Source organism: Hylobates moloch, unplaced genomic scaffold (assembly GCF_009828535.3).
Source record: "Hylobates moloch isolate HMO894 unplaced genomic scaffold, HMol_V3 SCAFFOLD_16, whole genome shotgun sequence".
NCBI classification, from domain to species: domain Eukaryota; kingdom Metazoa; phylum Chordata; class Mammalia; order Primates; family Hylobatidae; genus Hylobates; species Hylobates moloch.
In genome coordinates this window covers 12,756,518-12,783,199 of record NW_026652291.1, presented here as the reverse complement: position 1 = coordinate 12,783,199, position 26,682 = coordinate 12,756,518, and the positions used below count along the sequence as shown (strand labels likewise).

General features: G+C 46.4%; 1 protein-coding gene across 1 annotated transcript in view; it reads right to left on the bottom strand.

Annotated features, from left to right (window-relative positions):
• LGMN (legumain) overlaps positions 1-25,521 on the bottom strand; it is a 46,366-nt gene extending 20,845 nt beyond the window's left edge. Inside the window, exons 1-2 of the mRNA XM_032134714.2 lie at positions 25,365-25,521; positions 9,651-9,817 (exon numbers count right to left, since the gene is read on the bottom strand). Of these exons, the coding sequence (XP_031990605.1) occupies positions 9,651-9,788 (138 nt within the window). The 5' untranslated portion in view covers positions 9,789-9,817; positions 25,365-25,521. The remainder of the gene's footprint in view (positions 1-9,650; positions 9,818-25,364) is intronic.
• Between the last annotated feature and the right edge of the window lie 1,161 nt (positions 25,522-26,682).

The window sequence follows — 26,682 nt, the reverse complement described above, 5'->3', positions numbered from 1 at the left end:
TGTGATCATGGCTCACTGCAGCCTCTGCCTCCAGGGTCCAAGCGATTCTTGAACCTCAGCCTCCCAAGTAGCTGAGATTACAGGCGTGTGCCACCATGCCCAGCTAATTTTTGTATTTTTCGCAGAAACTGGGTTTCACCATGTTGGCCAGGCTGGTCTCGAACTCGTGGCCTCAAGTGATCCATCCACCTTGGCCTCCCAAAGTGCTGGGATTACAGGTGTGAGCCACTGCCCGGCCTGCCCAAAGGATCATACTGGGATGATGGAAATATCAAACTGATTTATAGTGATGTTTGCACAACTTGGTAAATTTACTAAAAAAATCATTGAATTAGATAAATTAAACTTAATGGATGAATTAAGATGATATGTCTTAAACTAGGCTCAATAAAGTTATATATTTTCTGCAGGGGCAGGTTCAGAGTGCCTTGTGTTGTTACTCCTGCACTGTTTGGGACCCCCAGCACCCTTGAGAGGTAGGTGCTTTCATCCCCATCTTACAGACGGGGACAAGCTCAGGAAGGGCCATGGCTGACCCCAACTGTGTCTTGTGCCCCCTCTTCCACACTCATTGCCTCGTCATCAGGCTGTGACTCTCTTCTGGGCCTTGGAGGCACTTGGTTGCCTCTACCTTTGTTAACTCAGCGGGGTTCTTCGATTAAGTCAAATATTTACTAGCACTCAAAAGAGATACAACTGGGGTTCAACTCAAACAATGTGAAAATGGTGTTACTGACTACTTGTATTACTTCCCCTAAACCCTTGTGACCTATGCTGTATTTTCCCCGCATAAGCCCAGAAAATTCATATGAGGTCATATTCGAGAGGAGGGTATTAAGCAAGACTTCTAAGAAGCGCAGAGCCCTCCAGAATGACGAACAGAGATTGTGACTTGGCTGGTTTCATAGTTTGCGCTGGGAGTTCCGCTGGTCTTCCTAATGCCTCCCGTGATTTGCCGATAGGGCTACTGTCCCCAATCTGTCTGCTTGCACTGCCTCCAGCTTGGCCAGCTGTCAGCTAAACAAAGACAAGTCGAACAAGGTCTAAATACATTGGCGTGCCCCATGTCACAGTTGCTGTAAAGGGTCCGCTCTCCAGCTAGCTCTGCTCACCTGCCAAGTGATCACTTCCTGACACACAGCTGAGCAGTGCTGAGGTGAGGCACCAGGCTGGGGTTTTGCAGGATGCCTCGCTGAGCCCACTGCCAACCCCAGAGAAAGAATCTGACAGTGTAGCTTGTTCAAACTTACACAGCACATAACTGGAGGGAGGGAATGACACCTGAGGTCTGAGCAAATCCAGAGCCACGTTCTTTCCAAGGTCCTGTGCTGCCTCTGGCATTGACAAGGACAGCCCTGCTGCAAGAATGGGCCCAAGCTCACATCCCACACGCTCGGCATTCCCTTGCACAATCCCCTCTGTCCTCCCTCCTAATCCCTTCCCACCATGCCCTCTTTAAAAGCAGATTTCAGGCCAGACACAGTGGCCTGTAATCTGAGCACTTTGGGAGGCCGAGGAAAGAGGATCACTTGAGCCCAGGAGTTCGAGACCAGCCTGGGAAACATAGCAAGACTTCATCTCTATAAAAAAAAAATATTTTTAACTAGCTGGGCATGGTGGTGCGCCTGTGGTCCCAGCTACTCAGGAGGATCCCTTCAGCCCAGGAATTCGAGGCTGCAGTGAGCTATGATCACACCACCGAGCTCTAGCCTAAGTGACAGAATAAGACCCTGTTGCTGAAAAAATAAAAATAAAAGCGGATTTCTTTTTTTTTTTTTTTTTTTTTTTTTTTGGAGACAGTCTCACTCTGTCACCCAGGCTGGAGTACAGTGGCACGAACTCGGCTCACCACAACCTCCACCTCCCAGGTTCAAGCAATTCTCCTGCCTCAGCCTCCTGAGTAGCTGGGATTACAGGCGCCCGCCACCATGCCCGGCTAATTTTTGTATTTTACTAGAGACAGGGTTTCACCATGTTGGCCAGGCTAGTCTCAAACTCCTGACCTCAGGTGATCCACCTGCCTTGGCCTCCCAAAGTGATGAAATTACAGGCGTGAGCCACCATACCTGGCCACGGATTTCTTTTTTTAAATATAAAAGTGATACTGTGCAACAACATGGATTAACCTCAAAACACCATAATTTATGAGCTCATCTGGCTGGGCGCAGTGGCTCACACCTGTAATCCCAGCACTTTGGAAGGCTGAGGCAGGTGGATCATCTGAGGTCAGATCAAGACCAGTCTGGCTGACATGGTAAAACCCTCTCTCTACTAAAAATACAAAAATTAGCTGGGCGTGGTGGCAGGTGCCTGTAATCCTAGCTATTTGGGAGGCTGAGACAGGAGAATGGCTTGAACCCAGGAGGCGGAGACTGCAGTGAGCTGAGATCACGCCACTGCACTCCAGGCTGGGCAACAAGATTGAGGCTCCATCTCAAAAAAAAAAAAAAAATTAAATAAGTAAACAAATAGCTTGTGAGAAACAGACTGTGAGTCACCACCACCTCCTTCCTGCACTCCCTGGCCACTCCCTCTCACCTCCGTCACTGCAGTCTGCCCAGCCTGTCTTTGACCCCGCCAGCCTCGATTTTTGTCCCTTGGCCCACAAAACCTCAAATATTTACTATCTGGCCCTTTATAGAAAAAAACTTTGCAGGCCCCAGTCTTGAGCCAGACAGCAATGGTGAAGCTCTGAGTGTGTGGGGGTGGGGAAGGGGCTTGCCAGGAGCACACAGAGTGAGGAACTCCCTGCTCTTGTCATTGGTGACATGGCGCCTGTCCAAACCTTTATCTAGTTCTGAGTGGAGAGGTTCTGTCAAAGGGAAAGAAAGGGGGAGTTGCTGACTGGGCCTTCTCCTCCTAACACGCCTCACCATGCCCTCACCCTACCTTGCCGGTCTCCTTCTCCCTCACTTCCTCCTCCCCATCTACCTGGGCCATGTGCTGTCCATGCATGCCCTGTGGCCACCTTCCTTTCCACCAGGGCCCTGGCTTTGCTCAGATGACCTACCCAGCTCCAAGTGGTCACAAGTGGTCAGGAGCTTCCCTGAGTGTGAACTGGAAATCCATTTCCCCTCACCAGGAACTGGCTGACTTGAACATGAGCATGTGATGCGATTCCGGCCAGGCAGACACGGGGCAAAGTCCACCCATGGCTCCGAGAAAAGATGTGCATCTGATGAAGAGCAAGCCAAACAGACAAGACACACAGATGCCCTCTTTTTCTTCTTTGCGATTTTGTTTGGATGTGACACCTGGAGCTGCTGCAGCCATTTCATGACTATGAGGAGAGTGTGTTTGAGGACAGTTCGTCACAACTATGATGACAGAGTAGTAAGATGAAAAGGGCCCGGGCGCGGTGGCTCACGCCTGTAATCCCAGCACTTTGGGAGGCCGAGGCAGGCAGATCGCTTGAGGCCAGGAGTTCAAGACCAGCCTAGGCAACACGACAAAACCCCGTCTCTACTAAAAATATAAAAATTAGCCAGGCGTGGTGGCAGGCACCTGTAGTCCCAGCTACTCGAGAGGCTGAGGCACAAGAATTGATTGAACCCAGGAGGCGGATGTTGCAATGAGCCGAGATTGCACCACTACACTCCAGCCTGGGTGACAGAGCAAGACTCTGCCTCAAAAAAAAAAAAAAAAGGACCTGGGTTTGAGATACAGAGGCTAAACTGCTTCATTAGCCAACCCTGGAGTCTCCACACACTTTCTGATTCAAACCACCAGGGAGGGCTCTGGTACATGCACTTGAAGGCACCCGATGTGCTGGCCATGCCCCTCACTTTGATTTTATATTCCCACTGCCAGCTGATGCTCTTCCCTCCACACGGAAAGAGCTTCTGTGGAAATCCCATCACCCTTCAAACCCACGTCAAGCTCTCCTCCAAGAAGTTGCATTCCCATCCCTCTCCTGATGGACCTCCTCTACTTCTGGACCCAAACCCAGCAACTGGAGCTCCTGTAGAAACTGCTCTTTCTCAGCCTCGAGTTCAGGTATTTGTGCACCTACCCTAAAAGGCTGGGGGCTCTTGATCGGAGGGCCCTGACTCCCCATTCTCCACAATCCTCCCCTAAGCCCCTTGCAAACCATGGGCCTCAAGTGAAAAACATTAAACCAAACGGACCAATACAGCAAGTCTGTTTTAATGCTCAGAAAAATTCTGCCGTGTTTGCCATTTTCAGAATGCAATGCCAGCAACACTGATTCTGAGTAGCAGTTGTGACCGCTTAAAGACAAGGATGCATTCTAAGAGATGCTTCACGAGGTGATTTGGTCGTTTTGTGAGCATCATAGAGTGTATTTACACAACCCTAGATGGTCTAGCCCAGCGGTCCACAATATTTGCCACCAGGGACTGGTTTTGTGGAAGACAATTTTTCCACACACAGGGGTGAGGGGCAATGGTTTTGGGATGAAACTGTTCCACCTGAGATCACTAGGTATTAGTTAGAGTCTCACAAGGAGTGTGCAGCCTGGATTCCTCATATACGCAGATCACAGTAGGGTTCATGCTCCTATTAGAATTGGCATCGGTGACCTGACAGGAGGTGGAGCTAAGGTGGTAATGTTTGTTATAATGCTCAGGTGGTAATCCTAGGCCATCCACCTGTACTGCATGTTACTGTCATGAATACTGCAGACAAATGGAACACAATGGCAAGTATTTGTGTATCTAAACACAGGGAAAGTACAGTAAAAATATGCTACTATGCTTTACAGGACCACTGTCATGTATGCGGTCCGTCACTGAACAAACTTGTTATACGGCGCATGACTAATTACAAATGACCTGCTTCCCTTGGCTGTGCAAGTTTTCTATAATAAACCTTAACATGTTAAATTTTTAATACAAAAAAAGGAAACTATTTTAAAATAAAAGATAAAGTAATGCCAAGATACCCATGCCACATGACTAGAGTAGTGATTATAAGCATGGGCTGTGGAGCACGGACTGCCTGGGTTCAAATCTCAGCTCCACCCCTTACTGGCTGTGTGACCTTAGATAAGTTACCCAGCCTTTCTGTGCCTTAGCCCCACCCCCCGCATCTTACAATGGAGATCTAATAGGACCTATCCTCTTGGGTTGTCTGAGGATTGAGATAATACATGCCAAGTGCTTGGAACTGAGCCCTGCACACAGGAAGCACTTAGTCAAGGGCAGCCTTCTTCCACCAGAATGTCAGCACTGCAGAGCAGGTGGGGTGACTTGCATCGCCAGCACCCTGAACAGCATCTGACTCACACATGCTCAGCAGGAATGAGCTAGGTACCATTTCCAGTCAGTTCTGCTCCTGGGCCACTTCCACCTGCTCAGCTTTTCTTTTTATTTTTTGTTCGTTCTGGGATTGCGCCACACTTCCCAGGTGCCTGCGCCCCTCTGCCCATCCTGGCCCATCTTGCTGGCCCCTGTCCCAGGTCTGCCTCTGTCCCCACTCCATCCCAGGCTGGCCACACCCTCACACCTCTCTGGCACTCACTCTTGGCTGCTCCCTTCTCCCCATTATCCATTCAACACCCCCAACACCCCATCTCACACTTCCAGCTCTCTCTGATCACCCCAGACTCCGCTCTGATTCCACGACTTCCAAAGGGGCCCTCCTTACTCACCCCATGCTCAGGACACTGGACGCAGCATGTCCTGCCCACCTCACCTCAGACCATGCCCCCCTCCGCCCCCCTTAAACACTTAATCCCAGCCCAAAATGGAAAACTGAGAAATCCAGTTTGGTCGAGACAAAACAAGGTTTAATTAACAAGCATATACACCATGGAATACTATGCAGCCATAAAAAATGATGAGTTCATGTCCTTTGTAGGGACATGGATGAAACTGCAAAACATCATTCTCAGTAAACTATCGCAAGGACAAAAAACCAAACACCGCATGTTCTCACTCATAGGTGGGAACTGAACAATGAGAACTCATGGACACAGGAAGCGGAATATCACACTCCGGGGACTGTTGTGGGGTGGGGGGAGGGGGGAGGGACAGCATTAGGAGATATACCTAATGCTAAATGACGAGTTAATGGGTGCAGCAAACCAACATGGCACATGGATACATATGTAACAAACCTGCACATTGTGCACATGTACCCTAAAACCTAAAGTATAATAATAATAAAAAAAAATAATAAAAATAAAACAATAGGGAAGCATAGAAAATAAAAAATACTTTTTTAATGGCCATTTAATTTAAAATTAAAAGGTAAAAAGACATTTTTAGAACCAGTACAGCTAGAACAGTACACTGGTTTGTATTTTATTTGTAAAACAAGATGCCATTCTGTGGTTATAGTTATTAAGGCTAATTTTTCTGTGATTAATATTTATTAAAGGATTATAATCATTTCTCCCATACTAGATCGTGTTTTATAAGTCTTCAGATTTGTGGTAAAATATGTTTTATAAATGGAATCCACTATAATTACTGGACGAATTCCATAGAGATTTTTCCATTCAGTTAATTACCTGAATATGTTATATTGCAAATGCTATGTGTTTGTTTGCCATAAATGGCTTTGACTCTGAAAAAAAAAAAAAAAAACCAAGCATAATGCATAGGAAAGCACTTAGCAATGATTTATGTGTGCCTGGTGTGCCACTCTTCCCTAAACAAGAGACTTGTGGTAAATGAATGTTGTGTTAATCCAAGGAAAATGTAAACCTCTATGAAAATGTAGGTTTAAAATCTGCCTAGGTTCTATGGAGACCGTTCTTTCAAATACTCTTTTAATGATAAGCCTCCAAAGTCAAGAAGGCAAATGGCAGCCGGCTGAGGACAGAAGCAGCCCCTTGGGGAGGTGGGCTGACGCAGGGGTGAATTGGCACAAATCTCACCTCCACTGGCCTTAAGGCCATCATCCTCTCTTACACGGGGACGAATATTTCAGTCTGGGCCACTTCTTTGGCCTTGTTTCCCTTCGTTCTATTTTGATATTTAGTATTTTACTCAGGGAAATTAGCAACACTAAGAAAACAAAAGGTTTCTGGGAGCAAAGGGTAATTGGATAACCTCTACTCAATAATGTTTAATAAATACATTTTCTTAAAAGCTGGTTGTATAAAAATCACGGTGGTTGATGAGTAATCATGTTAACTCTCTGTGATCTGTATTTAACAACTAATCTTTCCAACTTGAGGTTAGAGGGGGAGAAGAAAACTGAGAGCTGAACAGCTGTGTGCGCAGGCTGCTCCTCTTTACATGGGTCAGGTCTGTGGTTAAGTATTAAAGGGAGAAGGGATCATTTTACCATGATAACAACTTTTTAATCAAGCCAAATTTCCTATTTGGCTAACATACAAAAACGATTCAAGAAATGAGTTATTCATTCATTCAGTGAATGTAAATACAGACTGGATTTCAATGACTTAGTACAAAATCAAAGAATGTATGATATCTCATTATTATCTTTTTCTTTTTATAAACAAGGTCTCGCTCTGCTACCCAAGCTGGAGTGCAGTGGCTATGCACAGGTGTGGTAATAGCTCATGGCAGCCTTAAATTCCTGGGCTCAAGCAGTCCTCCCACTTCAGCCTCCAGAGTAGCTGGGACCACAAGCATGCTGGCTGGTATCTTATTATTAATTTTTTATATTGATTACATGTTGAAATGATAATGGTTTGGAAATACTGGTTTAAAGAAGATATTAAGGCCGGGCATGGTGGCTCACACCTGTAATCCTAGCACTTTGGGAGGCTAAGGCAGGCAGATCACCTGAGGTCAGGAGTTCAAGACCAGCCTGGCCAACATGGTGAAACCCCATCTCTGCTAAAAATACAAAAATTAGCTGGACCCGTAATACCAGCTACTCGGGAGGCTGAGGCAGGAGAATAGCTTGAACCAGGGAGGCAGAAGCTGCTGTGAGCCAAGATCGTGCCACTGCACTCCAGCCTGGGCGATAGAGCAAGACTCTGTCTCAAAAAAAAAAAAAAAAGAAGTTATTAAAATTAATTTCACCTTCTAAATGCGGCTACTAGAACATTTACTATGGCTCTCCTACCAGACAGGGCTGCTCTAGAGCCAGTTGGCCTGGGTTTGAAAACTGGCCCCACCACTTGTGAGCTATATCACGTTGGGCAAATTGCTGACCCTGCCTATGTCTCAGTCCAATCATTCATAAAGAGAGAGTAAGACCTGGACCAACAGCACATAACCCCACAGCAGGAGTTAAAGGACTTTGTGTAAAGTGCTCTTAGAAGAGAGCCTAATGTATAGATACTGCAAGTCTAAGCATTTGTTTCTGAGACTGACAAGATTAAATGACTTTTTTAAAAAAGTAACAGCTGTATTGAGATAGAATTCATGCACCTTAAAAGTCAGTCTTCTAAAACAGACAATTCAGTGGTTTCTAGTATGTTCACCAAGTTGTGTACTCATCACCACTACTTCTAGAGCATTCTCATTCCTGCAAAGAGAGACCCCACATCCGTCGGCAGTTCCTACCCAGTCTCTCCTTCACCCAGCCCTTGGCAACTACTAACCTACTTTCTATCTCTATAGATTTTCCAAATTTGGACTTTCATTTAAATGGAATCATAACATATGTGTGACGAGCTCCTTAGCATGTTTGTAAGGTTCATCCATGTTGAACCATGTGTGAGTACTTCTTCCTTTCTTATGGTCAAATAATATCTTCTTACATGAATAAATCACATTGTGTTTCTCTATTCAGCCTCTGATGGACATCTGGGTTGTTTCCACCTTTTGGCTCTTATGAACAATATTGCTATGAACAGTCATGTACATGTTTATGTGTAGACACATGTTTTCACCTCTCTTAAGGACATACTTAGGAGTGGAATTGCTGGGTCATATGTTCAATTTGATGTTTAACTTTTTGAGGAACGGCCAGACTCTTTCCCAAGGTGGTTGCACCATTTTACATCCCACAGGGGAGGCTGGACTTTCCATGGACACTCAGATGTGGATTCTTTTCTTCTTCTCTCTACCTTCTGGTAGGCTGATGTGGGGAAATCCAGGAAAGATGGGGGAGGAGGGTGTGAAGAGAGAGCAGTAGGGCAGAGAGGCCTGGGGGTCCTGTCACCAGAGTCCTGGCCTCAGTCCTGTCTGGTCCCCACTTGCCATGTGACCTTGAGCAAGTCACCTCCACTCTCTAGGCCTCAGTTTCCTTATCTCTAAAATGAAGATGTTGAACTAAGTGGGTCTCAACCTGGGTGATCTGGCTCCCTGGGTACACTGGGCAATGTCTGGAGAATTCTGGGTTATTACAGTGGAGCAGGAGATGCTGCCATCATCTAACGGGTAGGTGTCATGGACGCTGCTAAACCTCAAATGCACAAGATGGCCCCCAATAACCAAGAATGACCTGGTCCCCAACTATCAGCAGTGCCAAGGTTCAGAAACCTTGCATCAGATTAAGATGGCCCTATAGAAACTTCTGAGGAACTGCCAAACTGTTTTTCAAAATGGCTACACCATCTTATAATCCTCCTGGCAACACATATGAGGGTTCTGATTTCCCCACATCCTCGCCAACACACCTATGTTATAGCCAGCCTAACAGGTCCGTCAATGGCTTTTCAACTCTTTTCTATTTAATATTAACAATGTCTGGAATTGTTTCCAGAATGCCAGTGTCCTAAAAAAAAAAAAAAAAAAAAAAAAAATTAGTCATTTTCTTACCTGGTGCCTATAATTATACCAGCCATTTGAACCCGCCACGATCACCACCCAGTGCTTGCCTCCATCTTCGGGACCATCTATAGGAACAGCACCAGTGCCCAGAGCTACACTGAGGAATACAGCTACTTTCCAAACCATTCTGCACCTTGGAGTTCAACTGCAGAAACCTGAGAAGGGAAACACAGAGTCAAGTACAAAGCAACAAGAACAGATAAACATGGGCTGGGTGCGGTGGCTCACGCCTCTAATTCTAGCACTTTGGGAGGCCAAGGAGCGTGGATCAAGAGGTCAGGAGTTTGAGACCAGCTTGGCCAACATGGCAAGACCCCGTCTCTACTAAAAATACAAAACTTAGCTGGGCCTGGTAGCACGTGCCTGTAATCCCAGCTACTCGGGAGGCTGAGGAAGGCGAATCACTTGAACCCAGGAGACAGAGACTGCAGTGAGCTAGACCGTGCAACCATACTCCAGTCTGGGTGACAGAGTGAGACTCTGTCTCCAAAAAAAAAAAAGAACAGATAAACATTGTCAGCCCCTAAGAAAATATCATAGTAAATGGGTCAAAAAGATAAGGCCATTTAACCACCAGACAGAGTATGCTGAAGATAACAGAGAGGGTTTCTATTTTTAGCTCTATTGCTCCAGCCTGTGCGTGGAGAAGGGGCTGTCCATACCTCCCGATCTTCACTACAAGTCCAAGTCATGCATATAAAATAAAAGAATATCTAGAAAGGGCTCTGGGCACTTTTTAAAGTTTTTGACATAACTCAAAATACAGCAGATAAAATTCATCAACAAAATTCACTATTGGAAACATATCAACCACATACTATGAAGTATTTGTAAGAAAAGAATATACATGTAAAATAAACTGTGCAGGCTGGGTGCAGTGGCTCACGCCTGTAATCCTAGCACTTTGGGAGGCTGAGGCAGGTGTATTACCTGAGGTCAGGAGTTCAAGACCAGACTGGCCAACAAGGTAAAACCCTGGCTCTACTAATACAAAATTAGCTGGGCGTGGTGGCACATACCTGTAGTCTCAGCTACTTGGGAGGCTGAGGCAGGAGAATTGCCTGAACCCAGGAGGTGGAGGTTGCAGTGAGCCAAGATCAGGCCACTGCACTCCAGCCTGGATGACAGAGTGAGACTCTGTCTCAAAACTAAAAATAAGAATAAAAAAAGCTATATAAGAAAAAATAAATTTTAAAAATAAAATAAACTACACAGAAAAATATGGAAGACAGACAAAATTTTAACAGTAGTTATTGGTGGGTGGTTGGCAGGATCAAGGGTGATTTTCTTCCTCATTTTTGTCTCCTTCTAATACAATTAATGTGTATTACTTAAAGTTTCTAAAAATTCAGTACAGGTTTAATAAAAACATTGATGGGCAACTTAAGTTTATAAGGTGAACTATCTGGATGAGCTAGAGTCAAACATTAATTCATGTTGTCTTTGCATCACACTTACAGAGCATGGACATACACTCTGTACAACATGCAGGGCAAACATTTTCATCCTTGTTCTACAGAAAGGACAGGTTGAGGTCTGAGAGCAATGACCTGCCTAACAGCCATGGACTGTCAGCATTGGCCAGAGCTGGGACCATGCCTTCTGAACGGCTGGTCCGGCACTCTTTCTGCTGTATGGCTCTGCATCTCAAGACTTTATTATTACTGAGGCCGGGCATGGCGGCTCACGCCTGCAATCCCAGCACATAGGAAAGCAGAGGCAGATGAACCACTTGAGGTCAGGAGTCTGAGATCACCCTGGCCAACATAGTGAAACCCTGGCCAACATGGCGAAACCCTGTCTCTACTAAAAATACGAAAATTAGCCAGGCGTGATGGCAGGAGCCTATAATCCCAGCTACTCAGGAGGCTAAAGCAGGAGAATCGATCGAATCCGGGAGGTGAAGGATGCAGTGAGCCTGCATCACAGCACTACACTCCAGTCTGGGCAACAGAGCAAGACTCCATCTCAAAAAAGAAAAAAAAAAAAACGTTATTATTATTGAAGTACATGCTCTCTTTTATACGTCAATTCCAAAACCTTAAATACATTGTTAAAGTATAAACGGAAAACAGCACCAAGCCTGTGTCTCCGCGATAAGAAAAATACACAGTCACTGAGATGTGGGGACTCAGAGCGGGAGATATGTGAGGCTGACTTCTGTCCCAATGCCACAAGCAGGGCTGGTGGTGCTCATTCATTCCTTCACTCGCCACTCAGCCACAGCCTCCGCAACACCTTCTTCATTCATTCCTTCACTCGCCACTCAGCCAGAGTCTCCGCAACACCTTCTTTGCCAGACAAGGTGCTGGGTGCTGGGAACTCAACAGGGACAGAACAAAGCCTGTGTCTTCATGGAGGACGCACCCAGATGAAGGCTGATCCATCTCTAAGCTGAAGAAACCATCCTCAACGTTCTGAGTCTAGCCCTCAACGCGATGGATTTTCTCCAGTAACTAAATAGGAAGTCCTGAGTCTCCTGAAAAGTGTCTTAGGCCAGTAATTCTCCCACTTGAATATGCACCTAGGTCACCTGGGGATCTAGGAGGCAGATTCTGATTCAGTAGGCCTGGGGCAGGGCCTGAGACTGCATTTCTTTTTTTTTTTTTTGAGACGGAGTCTTGCTCTGTGGCTCAGGCTGGAGTGCACTGGGGCAATCTCAGCTCACTGCAACCTCTGCCTCCCAAGTTCAGGCAATCCTCCTGCCTCAGCCTCCCAAGTAGCTGAGATTATAGGCGCCTGCCACCATGCCTGGCTAATTTTTGTATTTTTAGTAGAGACAGGGTTTCGCCATGTTGCCCAGGCTGGTCTCAAACGCCTGACTTTAGGTGATGTGCCCATCTCGGCCTCCCAAAGTGCTGGGATTACAGGTGTGAGTCACCGTGTCCGGCCATGAGACTGCATTTCTAATGAGTGTCAGGTGACACTATGCTGCTAGCCTCAGATTACTTTTGATGTGGCAGAACTGCATGAAATCCCCCAGGCTCTTGTCCACCTGTCCTCAACCCAGCATCCTGGTCAACAGACTACACTGCTCCATCCTCAAGGACTGTCTCCTAACAAGAACTTAATTCTTAATCCGAAAGCCTGAATTGGTGCTAAATTTAGGTTTCTTTAGCTCCACCGCAAGGTCAGTGGACGGGCAACTGGTAACTACAGTAAGATGCCCCCAGATTTGTTTTTTTCAGGTTTTTTTTTTTTTTCTTGGAGTACGGGCTAGTACGGCACATAACAGACAGGTCAGTGGAGTACTGAGGACCCCCAGTGCTAGAACCACGGGTCTGTTAATGTGCACCTGAGGAGGCTCCCCACAAGTCCACTCGACCTGACAAGAGCTCACTGTGGGGCTGTGTTTCCAGAAAGGGGTTCTGATCCAGACCTCAACAGAGGGTTCTTGGACCTCATACAAGAAAGAATTTGGGGCAAGTCCACAGAATCATGTGCAAGCAAGCTTATTCAGCAAGTGAAACAATGAAAGAACACGTTACTCTATGGACAGAACAGGGTGTTCCCAAAAGCAAAAGGACCGTGTCCACCTTAGGTGCAATGCTTGTTTAGACATAAAACAAAAAGCAAAACAAAGTCACAGGGAGATGTGCCTGCTACCAGCGCTTGTGACAGAGGATCGTTAATCTTTGTAGAACTGCTGTCTTTCACAAGAATCTATGTTATTATCTTTAAGGTGAAACTTATGGCCAGGTGCAGTGGCTCACACCTGTAATCCCAGTACTTTGGGAGGCTGAGGCAGGCGGATCACTTGAGGTCAGGAGTTCAAGACCGGCCTGGGCAACATGATGAAACCCCATCTCTACTAAAAATACAAAATTTAGCTGGGCATGGTGGCGCACGCCTGTAATCCCAGCTAACTCAGGAGGCTGAGGCACGAGAATCACTTGAACCCGGGAGGCAGAAGCTGCAGTGAGCCAAGATTGTGCCACTGCACTCCAGCGTGGGTGACAGAGCGAGACCCTGTCTTAAATAAATAAATAAATAAATAAATAAATACATAAATAAATACATAAATACATAAAGTGAACTTATTATTTAAAAATGCTTTTGTTCTTAAGATATTGGGACATCAGGACCTTTCCTGGGTCTGTTTGGTAAACATTAACCTGTTCCCTTGACTGTAAACATCCTGTGACTAAGAATACCTAACCTCCAGGGACTGCAGCCCAGCAGGTCTCAGCCAAATTTTACCCAGCCCTTGTTCAACATAGAGTCAGTCTGGTTCAAGCACCCCTGGCAGCTCGAAGGTAAGGAACCAATACAAGACACAATTATACAAACTTGTGAAGAAACAACAGTGAGGACAGGCGAGAGAGAGCCAAAGAGCAAAAATATCCATGTCCCCCAAGCTCTTCGGTGACCCCACAAGACAGGTGTGACAGTCACTACCAAGGTGTTCCAACCAATGGCTCTCACCTACTCGGAGCTCACCCAGCAGCCTCCCTGGAAAGCCTTCCCCTGGGGTAGGAGTAGGCTAACTTTCTCTGCAAAGGATGAGAAAGTAAATATTTATGGCTTTGCAGGCCAGGCCATCTCTCTCACAACTATTCAACTCCGCCACTGTATCTTGAAAGCGGCCATGTCACCAAGTACTTGCATTTTTCTAAGTGATGGTTGAATTATTTTTGTCACTCCTCTTCTTTTATCGTTCCTCTGGTTCCCCGCTTCCTACTTAGCCCTCGAGAAACACAAATAGAGCCTTTTACCCGCCCCTCCTTCACCAGACACTTCCTACAGGGCAAGTTCATCTAACTCCTCAGGAGTTAAGAGTTGATTTACAGACCAAAGCAGCCCAATACAGAACTCTCACCCGCCAGGAGGTTGCCTTGAGAGATACTAGTCAAAAAGCAAGCCTGCTACTCCCTCCCACCTGGGGAGTTTTTGGCCTAGTCCTGCCCACAAAGATGCCAGCAGTCACCAGCTCAACCGACAGACAGCACAGTAGATAAGACACCAAGCTAACATGTGGACACCCCACCTTGCTTGCTTTCTTCCCTGCCTTTTAAAAGTGCCCACTTTCTGCTCCAAAAGCAAAGCAGTGCATCGAAAGGTGGGATGCCTGTGCTTCTTCCCCTAAGCAACTTGGAAATAAATCACTTTCTTTGTACCAGATCTTGCTCTTGTTAATTGGAGTCTGGAAGTGATGAATTACTAACCCATGAGCCAGTTACAGCCGGAGACAATATATAAACAAATGAACATGGTTATGTTCCAATAAAACCTTATCTATAAAATAGGTGTTTTGTTTGGCCCATAGGTCATAAGTTGCTGACCCCGTCGAAGGGAGTGAGAAGATGCCCCCAGACCACATGGCAGGCACAGCCTGGCTGTTACTGTCATCTTTCATCAGCAATAAATGGGTTCCCTAGTTTGCACACCTGTTTATTCTCAGTTTCGTTCATATGACATAGTCTCAAAGAGGCTCATTCCTCTGGGGGCAATGGTGTGTGACTTTTACACCCTCATATTTAGGGGAAAAATGAATAAATAAAACACCAGAAACAAATGGTTGACCTGACTGTGAACAACAGAACAGACACCACCAACTTATCCACCTAAATTAGCAAACATGCAGCAGGCACCAAAAAAAGCACCACTTGGTTATTTTTACAAAATCGAGTTAATCCTTCATTCTTCTAATCCTCTGTGCCCTACTGATACAGAAAATCACATTTTCTTTTTTTTTTTTTTTTTTTTTTGAGACGAAGTCTCCCTCTCGCCCAGGCTGGAGTGCAGTGGTGCTATTTTGGCTCACTGCAAGCTCCGCCTTCCGTGTTCACGCCATTCTCCTGCCTCAGCCTCCTGAGTAGCTGGGACTACAGGCACCCGCCACCAGGCCCGGCTAATTTTTTGTATTTTTATTAGAGATGGGGTTTCACCGTGTTAGCCAGGATGGTCTCAATCTCCTGACCTCGTGATCCGTCCATCTCAGCCTCCCAAAGTGCTGGGATTACAGGCGTGAGCCACCGTGCCCGGCCAAAAAAAATGACATTTTCATAATCTCTACTTGGTGATGATCCTGCTCCATCATTCTTTTTTCTCATAAACACAGAGTCGTGATTCCCCGACCACAACGCTGTATTAAAAGCCTCACGTTATGTTGCCAAAAAGAAAATGTTACTTTAAAAAACCATATACATGGCAGGGCACAGTGGCTCATGCCTGTAATCCCAGCACTTTGGGAGGCCGAGGTGGGCAGATCATGAGGTCAAGAGATCGAGACCATCCTGGCCAACATGGTGAAACCCTGTCTCTACTAATAATACAAAAATTAGCTGGGCGTGGTGGTAGGCACCTGTAGTCCCAGCTACTCTGGAGGCAGAGGCAGGAGAATCGCTTGGACCTGGGAGGCAGAGGTTGCAGTGAGCCAAGATCGCGCCACTGCACTCCAGCCTGGTGACAGAGCAAGACTCTGTCTCAAAAAAAAAAAAAAAACACATACACTAACACTATTTTGGGAAACATATAAAAATAGAAAGGCCTGGGGTGGAGAGACACAAAAGTAAAATAATCATTCCATTACCCTTGGCAATGAACACTCCTCAAAGCAGCTACCTTACATGCTAATTTCCTATGGGCATTTATTGTATGATTTTTGACAAAGTCAAGGCATCAAAACAAAGTCACCAATAATCTGGCAGCATCCCTATGATTCCTGGTTTATCAAAGTGAAAAACTGATGAAAAAGTGAACAATGCCGGCTAAACCACTCGCTCTTTGTGACTCTGCTGTTTTTGGCTGTGGCTCTCCAGGGTCCCCATTACACAGGCCTCATCTCACAGAGGCATCATCATCATCATCTACCTCCTCTCCTTTAACTTCCCCTCCTCCTATCTACTCTCTCCTACATCCACCCCCACCCCGAATCCATCCAACAAACGTGGACTGAGCACCTGCTAGCTGCTCACAGGCCCTGAACACTGAACCAAACAGACAAAACTCTTCTTGGAGGTGGCATTCCAGAGAGAAGAGACAGAACATTTAAACACATAGGTTGTCAGATAGTGATGACAGTGATGGACAAAAATAAGGCAGGAGAGGGAGGGAGTCCCAGTAGGAGTGGGAGGTGTCATTTGTAAAACGGGAAGAAACTATGGAGGTGAGGGCATCAGCCCATACATTAGAGCAAACCACTGGAAGCAACGTAAACGTCTAGCTGGATCAATTACAGTACAGCCTTATGGTGGGATACTGTGGAGCCTTTAAAAAGAACCTAAGGTAGATGGTAATGCGCCAAGACTGGAAAGATCTCCCAGAGGTGCTGTTGGGGCACGTGTGTTGTCTGCTAACCACGTGCAGGGAGAACACAACACAGACAGTCGTTGCTCTAGCCAGGGGAGATCAGAGAGAAAGACTCCTAGCCGGACGCAGTGGCTCATGCCTGTAATCCCAGCACTTTGGAAGGCCGAGTTGGGAGGATCACCTGAGGTCGGGAGTTCAAGACCAGCCTGATCAATATGGAGAAACCTCCATCTCTACTAAAAATACAAAATTAGCCAGGCGTGGTTGTACATGCCTGTAATCCCAGCTACTCGGGAGGCTGAGGCATGAGAATCACTTGAACCCAGGAGGCAGAGGTTGCAGTGAGGCGAGATTGCGCCATTGCACTCCAGCCTGGGCAACAAGAGTGAAACTCCGTCTCAAAAAAAAAAAAAAAAGAAAGAAAGAAAGACAGACTCCCAGAGACTGGGATGTATTGCGGAGTGGCACAGAGGTGGGGAGTGGCACATTTGTGGGTATCTACTGTGGACCACACAACGTGCAAGACACTTTATTCACACCATCCTCACAACAGTTCCGTGTAAGCAAGGATCCCCACTCCCTTCAGACAGGTGAGGAAACTGAGGCTCAGAAAGGTAGAGAAACTTGGTGGTCAGTGGCACTGCTGGGACCACACAGATCTGATGGCAAAGACTGTGCTTGTTCCACTACATCACCTGCTTGTCACACAAAGAAAGAGTTGCTTATGTGAAAGTCTGGGAGGCCCCGGAACCACAGGCACTGCACCCTGCACCCCAGGGCCCGAGCACAGAGCAGGCCCTCACAGTTTCCTCCGGCAGTAGGACACCCACGGTGCTCCTTCGTGCCCTACTATTTTAAGGCACTAGTGGGCTTGCTGCATAAACAGCTCTTGTCTTAGAAGAGCCTATCAATGGAGCATCTGAGCTACACAAAGTCAAAGTCAATGAACAAGCCTTTACAGACTTCACCAGCCTCCAGTGACAAGTCCTCTGCTGTTCCCACTCGGCCTTCGTCCCTGCTTAGGTTACAGGGCTATACTAGGTCAGTAATTCACTTAAGAGACTTTGCTTGGGGCTGGGTGCAGTGGCTCATGCCTGTAATCCCAGCATTTTGGGAGGCTGAGGTGGGTGGATCACTTGACACCAGGAGTTCGAGACCAGCCTGGACAACATGGTGAAACCCCATCTCTACTAAAAATATGAAAATTAGCCAAGCATGGTGGCACATGCCTGTAATCCCAGCTACTCGGGAGGCTGAGGCAGGAGAATTGCTTGAACACGGGAGGCAGAGGTTGCAGTGAGCCGAGATTGTGCCACTGCACTCCAGCCTGGCAACAGAGTGAGACCCTGTCAAGAAGAAAAAAAAAAAAAAGACTTCACTTGGCTTCAAGAAATGTACCATCAAGTCAGGTTTAATCCACTTGAGAAGTTTGGAACGCAGTGCCCATTCCAGATAAATTATCACCAACAATGCAAGTAATAAGGTCAAGTTCACAGGGCCATCTAAGTAGCAGAGTCAAGTTCACATCCAGGTCTGATACCAAAGCCTACACCTTAACCGCCATCAGGAGTGACCCCTCAGTGCCAGCTACTGGCTCTGGGTTAGACACAGAAAACCATCAAAGCCAAGCAAAGCAGCTAGTTAGACAATGAAATCTGTAAAGAGCCTTCCAAACCTAAAGGTTTTGATCCTACTCTCTGCTTTCTAGGGGTTTAGAATAAAATCATCCTGAAGGCCAGGCACGGTGGCTCACACTGTAATCTTAGCACTTTGGAAGGCCGAGGCAGGCAGATCATTTGTGGTCAGGAGTTTGAAACCAGCCTGGCCAACATGGTGAAACCCCGTCTCTACTAAAAATACAAAAATTACCTGGGCGTGGTGGTGGGTGCCTGTAATGCCAGCTACTCGGGAGGCTGAGGCAGGAGAATGGCTTGAACCCGGGAGGCAAAGGTTGCAGTGAGCTGAGATCGTGCCACTGCACTCCAGCCTGGGCAATAGAGTGAGACTCCATCTAATAAAAAGAATAAAATCATCCTGCAAGGTTTTTCGGCTGACAACATGCAGAAGAAATAAGGACAGGTGACAAGAACTGTCTCCTTGACCAAACTTTAGTCAGGTTCCACTGAGCCCTCTTCTCCACAAGGCCTTGGTCTGCCAGATCCAGTTTTAGCAAGAATCCAGAAGAGAATGTCTCACCCTCGATATCTAATGAAGTTCCTCTTAGTAATATTCTATTGATGGGGTTCAGGACCCACTACATCAAAAAATGGCACCTTAGTATACTGAATATTTTAAGGAATTCCACTAACCGCCCCCTCACCTTGCCCATGGGCTATAAATCCCCAGCTGACCTTGCCGTCCTAGAGCTGAGCTCCATTCCATACTGAAGTCTCTCTCTCCTATTGCAGTAGCTAAAAGAAAATGTCTTGCTGTTTTTTGTTTCGTTTTGCTTTTTTTTGGGGACAGAGTCTTGCTCTGTCGCCCAGAATGGAGTGCAATGGAGTGATCTCAGCTCACTGCAACCTCCACCTCCAAGGCTCAAGCAATTCTCATGCGTCAGCCTCCAGAGTAGCTGAGATTACAGGCATACACCACCATGCCAGCTAATTTTTGTATTTTTAGGTTTCGCCATGTTGGCCAGGCTGGTCTCGAGTTCCTGGCCTCAAGTGACACGCCTGCTGCCTTAGCCTACCAAAGTGCTGGGATTACAGGTGTGAGCCACTGCACCCAGCCTGTCTTGCTGTTTTTAAAAAGTACCCATGCGTGGCACACTGGCATATGCCTGCAGTCCCAGCTACTTAGGAGGCTGAGGTAGAAGGATTGCTAGAGCCTGGAAGTTTGGGACCTACGTGGGCAACACAGTGAGACCCTGTGTCAAACAGAAAAAATTTTAAAAAGCATTGGATACAGGCTGGGTGTGGTGGCTCGTGCCTGTAATCTCAACACTTTGGGAGGCCAAGGCAGGAAGATCACTCAAACCCAGTGGTTCCAGACCAGCCTGGGCAACATAGGGAAACTCTGTCTCTGCAAATACAGCCAGCATGATGGTGCTCACCTGTGGTCCCAGCTACTCAGGGGGCTGAGTGGGGAGGATCACCTGAGCCCGGGAAGTCAAGGCTAGAGTGAACCATCCAGCCTAGGTGAGAGAGTGAGACCTCTGTCCTCTTGTCTCAAAAACAAACAAAAAAAAAGGCATCTGATGCAATTTTTCTTTAACAAAAGACATAGCTACTAACTCAGGGGAGACCCTTCCTCTCTCTCAGCCTTCACGGTCCATCTGTGAAATGAGATGGTAGAGTTTAATCAAGGGTCATTCAGTCCTTTAAATCCTTTGATTTTATGGTTAAAGAACGGGATTAAAACAAAATCCAGGGCCGGGCACGGTGGCTCACTCCTGTAATCCTAGCACTTTGGGAGGCTGAGGTGGGTGGATCACGAGGTCAGGAGATTGAGACCATCCTGGCTAACACAGTGAAACCCTGTCTCTACTAAAAATACAAAAAAAATTACCCAGGCGTGGTGGCGGGCACCTGTAATTCCAACACTTCGGGAGGCCAAGGTGGATGGATCACTTGAAGCCAGGAGTTCAAGACCAGCCTGGCCAACATGTGAAACCCCATCTCTACTAAAAATACAAAAATTAGCCAGGCATGGTAGCATGCACCTGTAATCCCAGCTACTCGGGAGGCTGAGACACGAGAACTGCTTGAGTCCTGGAGGCAGAGGTTGCAGTGAGCCGAGATCAAACCATAGCACTCTTAAGCTGGGCAGCAGAGGGAGACTCTGTCTCAAAAAAAAAAAAAAAAACATTATCATCATCATCATCCAACTAGATCTTAACTCAGATGAAAAATCTAGGCCAGAAGCAGTGGCTCATGCCTGTAATCCCAGCACTTGGAAAGGCCGAGGTGGGCGGGTCACAAGGTCAAGAGATCAATACCATCCTGGCCAACATGGTGAAACCCCGTCTCTACTAAAAATACAAAAATCAGCTGGGTGTAGTGGCATGTGCCTGTAGTCCCATCTACTCGGGAGGCTGAGGAAGGAGAATCGCTTGAACCCGGGAGGCAGAGGTTGCAGTGAGCCGAGATCACGCCACTGCACTCCAGCCTAGTGACAGGGTAAGCTCTCCAAAAAGAAAAAAAAGAGAAAAAGAAAAATCTATTTTACTCAGGTTAGTTTATTGTTGTTTTTTCCTACAGAGAAAATGTGATTCATTGGCAAACTAGCTTCTAGATTAGAGCACACTCCTCATGGTCACCTAATTCTAATTCATAGGAGTTATTTTATAATTCTGTATACCATGGGTAACAGCAATGCAAATAATTCTAGTCTAGACAGGCAAATGCATGTTACCAAATGTAGGTTCATTTGACTTCCTTCCCCCTCTGTAGAGAGGCCAGTTTTGTTTTTCATTTGCAAATTCAATTCAGTATTTCTAATCTAAAAATTGGCTGTACTTTGCAGTCTCCAACACCTCATTAATGAGTTAAATAAAATCCTTAACACATGTTCAGTTTTACATTTTACAGAGTAATGATTTTATCTTTTTTTTAGGAAATTATCTTTTAGTTTTTTTTTTTTTTTTTTTTTTGAGATGGAGTTTCGCTCTTGTTGCCCAGGCCGGAGTGCAACAGCACGATCTCAGCTCACCACAACCTCCGCCTCCCTGGTTCAAGCAATTCTCCTGCCTCAGCCTCCCGAATAGCTGGGATTACAGGCATGCACCACCACGACCGGCTAATTTTTTGTATTTTTAGTAGAGACGGGGTTTCTCCATGTTGAGGCTGGTCTCGAACTCCTGACCTCAGGTGATCCGCCCGCCTCAGCCTCCCAAAGTGCTGGGATTACAGGCGTGAGCCATTGCACCTGGCCTATCTTTTAGTATTATGGAAAATATAAGCAAGTAACACGTATTTCAAAAGAAGCAGTCAAAAAATGTTTTTAATCTATTAATGGTTAGAACATAGGTTTCTAGGAAAGGAAATTTGGGTCAATGGTGGGTACAGTGTCTCCTGCCTGTAATCCCAGTACTCTGGGAGGCCGAAGCCAGAGGATCACTTGGGCCCAGGAGTTTGAGACTGGCCTGGGCAAGATAGTGAGATCCAGTCTCTACAAAAAATAAAATAATTTAAAAATCCAAGAACGTTGCTCAACGGTTAATAACTTCTCCACATTTTAATTTTTAATGCTTATTTGGAATTTGAATTTTCTTTCACCCAAATTACTATTTTTGAAACCTGGGACCACTGCAGTTTGCAGCCTTTTCCCAAAATGACTGAGCCTAACTTTTACAGCTACATGTTAACGCAAGTTAAATTTTTACTTAACTTTTACTTCAAGAAACTGAAGGGTGGACATTAACCTATAAAAATGTACAAAGAATAACATAAAACACCAGTTACCTATCATCCAGACCATTCTCCGTTATTTTATAAACCCACTCATCTTTTTTCCACATTACAGACGAAATTGTTCCTTCCATCCCATCCCATCCTCCCCACACTGCGAAGTAATCACTATCCTAAATTAGCATTTCTTTCCAATCGATTTACTATAAAAAGATATATACCCACTCTACAAGCATTCCCCTAGTAATGGACATTTAGGCTGTTTCCAATTTTTTAAACCATTATAAACAGTGTTGCCACAAACAACCCTAATATCCTTCCCCTTGTATACAAATGCCTCTGGCTGCTTAGTATTTTCTAGAAGTGGAACCACTGATCTTAAGATATATCCAATCTTCTAGTGGCTATACTGTTCAAAGACACACTTGCAACCAGTAGTGAATGAGAATCTCATTTTCTTTTTTTTTTTTTTTTTTTTTTTTTTTGAGATGGCATGTCGCGCTCTGGCGAGGCTGGAGTGCAGTGGCGCCATCTCGGCTCACTGCAACCTCCAGCTCCCTGGTTCAAGCGATTCTACTGCCTCAGCCTCCCGAGTAGCTGAGATTACAGGCACGTGCCACCATGCCCAGCTAATTTCTGTATTTTTTAGTAGATACGGGGTTTCACCATGTTGGCCAGGATGGTCTTGATCTCCTGACCTCGTGATCCACCGCCTCGGCCTCCCAAAGTGCTGGGATTACAGGCATGAGCCACCGCGCCCAGCGAGAATCTCATTTTCTTCAAACGCTTATCATCTCTTGATAGTGTCAAACTTTGCAATTCCTAATCTGATGAATATACAATGATCTAATTATGGTTTCAATGTGCATTTCCTAGATTACAAGAAAATTTGAGTCTTATCATGTGATTATTTAACCATTCAGATTTCAATACCCTCAGTACATGTGACAACTTCCCCCTGATAAACTGGGATTCCAATTATGGTCTGCAAAGCAACTTGTGCAGTTAAAAAAAAAATATGCTGGACATTTCTTCAAAAGATAGTCATCGGCTGGAAAACTCAAGAGACAGAGTTTACTTCTACATATTTCTTACTGACTAATGCTGGGTATGGTGTATTCTACCTCCTTAGAGCTATCAAATCTCTTCTCCTCCCCTCCCACTGCAACTGTCTTTAAAACCCTTGTAATTCTCCTGGGGATTACTGCAATGACCTCCCTATCCTTAGTGTGGCCTCTCTCCAACACTTTTTCACACTACAGAGTATCTGAGATACATATCTACAGTAAATGTGGCTTCCTGGACATTCAGGACAAACTCCAAATCTCTCACAGCAGCACAGGAAGCCCTGGAAGATGTACCTCTCTATTCTCACACTCATAAAATCCCACCACCGCGCTCACGCCTGTAATCTCAGCACTTTGGGAGGCCGAGGCAGGTGGATCATGAGGTCAGCAGATCGAGACCATCCTGGCTAACACGGTGAAACCCTGTCTCTACTAAAAATACAACAAATTAGCCGGGCGTGGTGGCGGGCGCCTGTAGTCCTAGCTACTCGGGAGGCCGAGGCAGGAGAATGGCGTGAACCTGGGAGGTAGAGCTTGCAGTGAGCCGAGATAGTGCCACTGCACTCCAGCCTGGGTTACACAGCGAGACTCCGTCTCAAAAAAAAAAAAAAAAAAAAAAAAAATCTACCACCCACATGAAATCCCTTTACTGCACCAGACGCCACGACTCCAGTGCAAAAGCATTGCTCTTTCTCTGCCTTCATCATGCTATTTTCCAGATGAAACACTCTTCTCTTCCTTCATCTCACTAGGTCCTGCCCAGCCCTCAAACTCCAAGGCGAGACGTGGTGACTCATGCCTGTAATCCCAGCACTTTGGGAGGCTGAAGCGGGCGGATCACTTGTCAGGAGTTCGAGACCAGCCTGGCCAACATGGTGAAACCTCGTCTCTACTAAAAACACAAAAATTAGCCGGGCACGGAGGCAGGTGCCTGTAATCCCAGAACTTGGGAGGCTGAGACAGGAGAATCGCTTGAACCGGAAAGGTGGAGGTTGCAGTGAGCCGAGGTCGCACCACTGCACTCCAGCCTGGGCGACGGAGCGAGACTCCGTCTCAAAAACAAAACAAAACAAACAAAAAAAACAAACTCCACTCAAGCCTCCCCACCTCTGCGAAGTCTCAACCTCTCCCACAAGTTAGGGTTAGATGCTGCCCCTGTACACACCTGTATACTCGTCCTTTAACACTGGAACTGTTCACTAGAGATTGTCTCTCCCCTTTATGAAACAATCTCTGCTCAAAAAGCTTAGTAAGGCTCGAAAATGTTTGCTATGCAAGTCCCAGAGTAAAGAAAGCTGGGCTACTCCATTCACCTCATACCACAGGGCTAGTCAACTACCCTGGGCACTCCTTTTCATCTATAAAACAAAGCACGCGACATAAAGTTTCTTCTTCCAGCCCCCAGATACTATAATGCTTGGCGTAGAACACTCCACGTAGGTATAACCTCAAATCAAATAGGGACGGGAAAAGAAACCAGTTAACTTTCACTTCCAAGATTGATGCGGGTGGTCCTGAAACTCTCACCAGCTCAAACCTCCCAGAACCAGAGCTTCCCTGTTCTCTAAATAGATGTCTTTATAAGCCTGGGTATTTTTGTTGTCGTCGTTAATAGCCCTTTCCCACGGGTGCAATCCTCCACATTAAAAGCATCAAAAGTCTAAACTGCTCCTAGGTCGTAAAGGCTGGAACCAAGCCCCAGTCCCTGTTGGGGCCCTTGGCTGTGGGATCTCAGCAAATCCCGTCTCCTCCCGCGCCTTAGTTTCCCCCTCCAGAGCACTGCGCCCTTCCAGCCACAACACGCGTGAGAAACGAGAAACCTCCACCCCCAGCCCCACCAAGCAGGTTTCCCTTCCCTCGGGATTCACTGTTTCCCGAAATTCCCCCTCGCACGGTGAGAAACTGATTACTCATAAAGGGACGGGAAAAATGAAAATCCCAGCCCTGAGATCGAGAGCCTCAGAGAGCAGACGGGAGGCCCTGGCCTCGGGCGCGGGGACTGAACCCGCTTCTGTGCTGGGGCTCGAGGTTACCTGTGGCAGGCGACCGTGGTGGCAGTGGTGGCGGCGGCGGCGGTGAGTGACCGCGGTGGTGGCGCCCGCGGGACCGTGAGAACTCGCGGCGGCGCGCAGCCTCACACCAAACACCCACGACGTCTGCACTGCTGTGATTGCTGCGGGCGCCGCCGCTCCTCGCTTAAGGGCCACTGTGCCGCGGTGACTGGTGGAGCTATGGGGCGTGGCATCTGCCAAAACCAATGGGAGGAGAGGACGAGGCCGGCGAGCCAAAGGGACTACAAATCCCAGTGTGCACGGGCAGGGGCTTCTGGACTGGGCGCGGGGTTGGAGGGGCAGCAGTTGCGCACTGAAGTGAGGTGGGGAATCCGAGGTACTTGAGGTCTCGGGGCGCAGTGATTCCAAAAGCGTCTACCGAAAGATCATACCAGCTCTTGGAGCAAACCTGTCTGCACATTGGAGCCACTTAGGAAAGCCTCAAAAATACTGATGCCCCTGTGAAAATAAAATTGAAAAGCTGTTGGAACACCCCCACCACTGAAAAAACACTTTAAGCCTTGAAGTGACTGTCAGTCACGTATGCTTACAACTTCTATTCCCACATTATATTCTCGCTTTCTTTTATTGAACGATGTCTAGGGAGAATTAAACGACTTCAGGGACAAAAGCTCCTGCCTTGTTAAGTAATGAACCTTGTTATAGATTATAACTTCCTCCCTCTGTTACCCTGTTTTGCTTAGACCAGAGACATAAAACCCAGCTTTATTACACCCTGTGTAAAAAATGTTCAATGTTCCCGTCCCAAAAAGAAACCAATAACCAATCAGATTGCTGTACCTGTGTGCCAACCTTGTAGGAATACTGTTATCCTGCTCAAAACTCCTATCCCTACCTATATAAATGAAACCTTAACTTCCCTGTTTTAGAACGCCAAATCCATTCCTTTGGAGTTGGTGTTTCTGGGTGGTCCATCCTCACACTTTACGCTGAAATAAACTCTATTTTAGGTTGACACCTCCGCCTTACCCCCAGGAATTGTCATTTTGTTGGTGTGCATGTGGTCTGGGTTTTGGAATCTTTAGAAAGTCTCAGGTGATTTGGACCCGTTTAGTCCCCATAACAACCCTTTAAGAGAGAAAGACAGTTATCGTCACCCAAGCTTTACAGATAGGGCAACCGAGGGAGGTTAAGTCAGGGAGGTTAAGTTAATTTTGCAAAGGTCACATATGTCTTCAGTGTCAGAGCCAGAACTATGACCTAAGCAGTATGGTTCCAGAATCCCAACCTCTTACTTCCTACACAATGCTACTTCTCAAATGTTTAGTGTTGTTGCCTC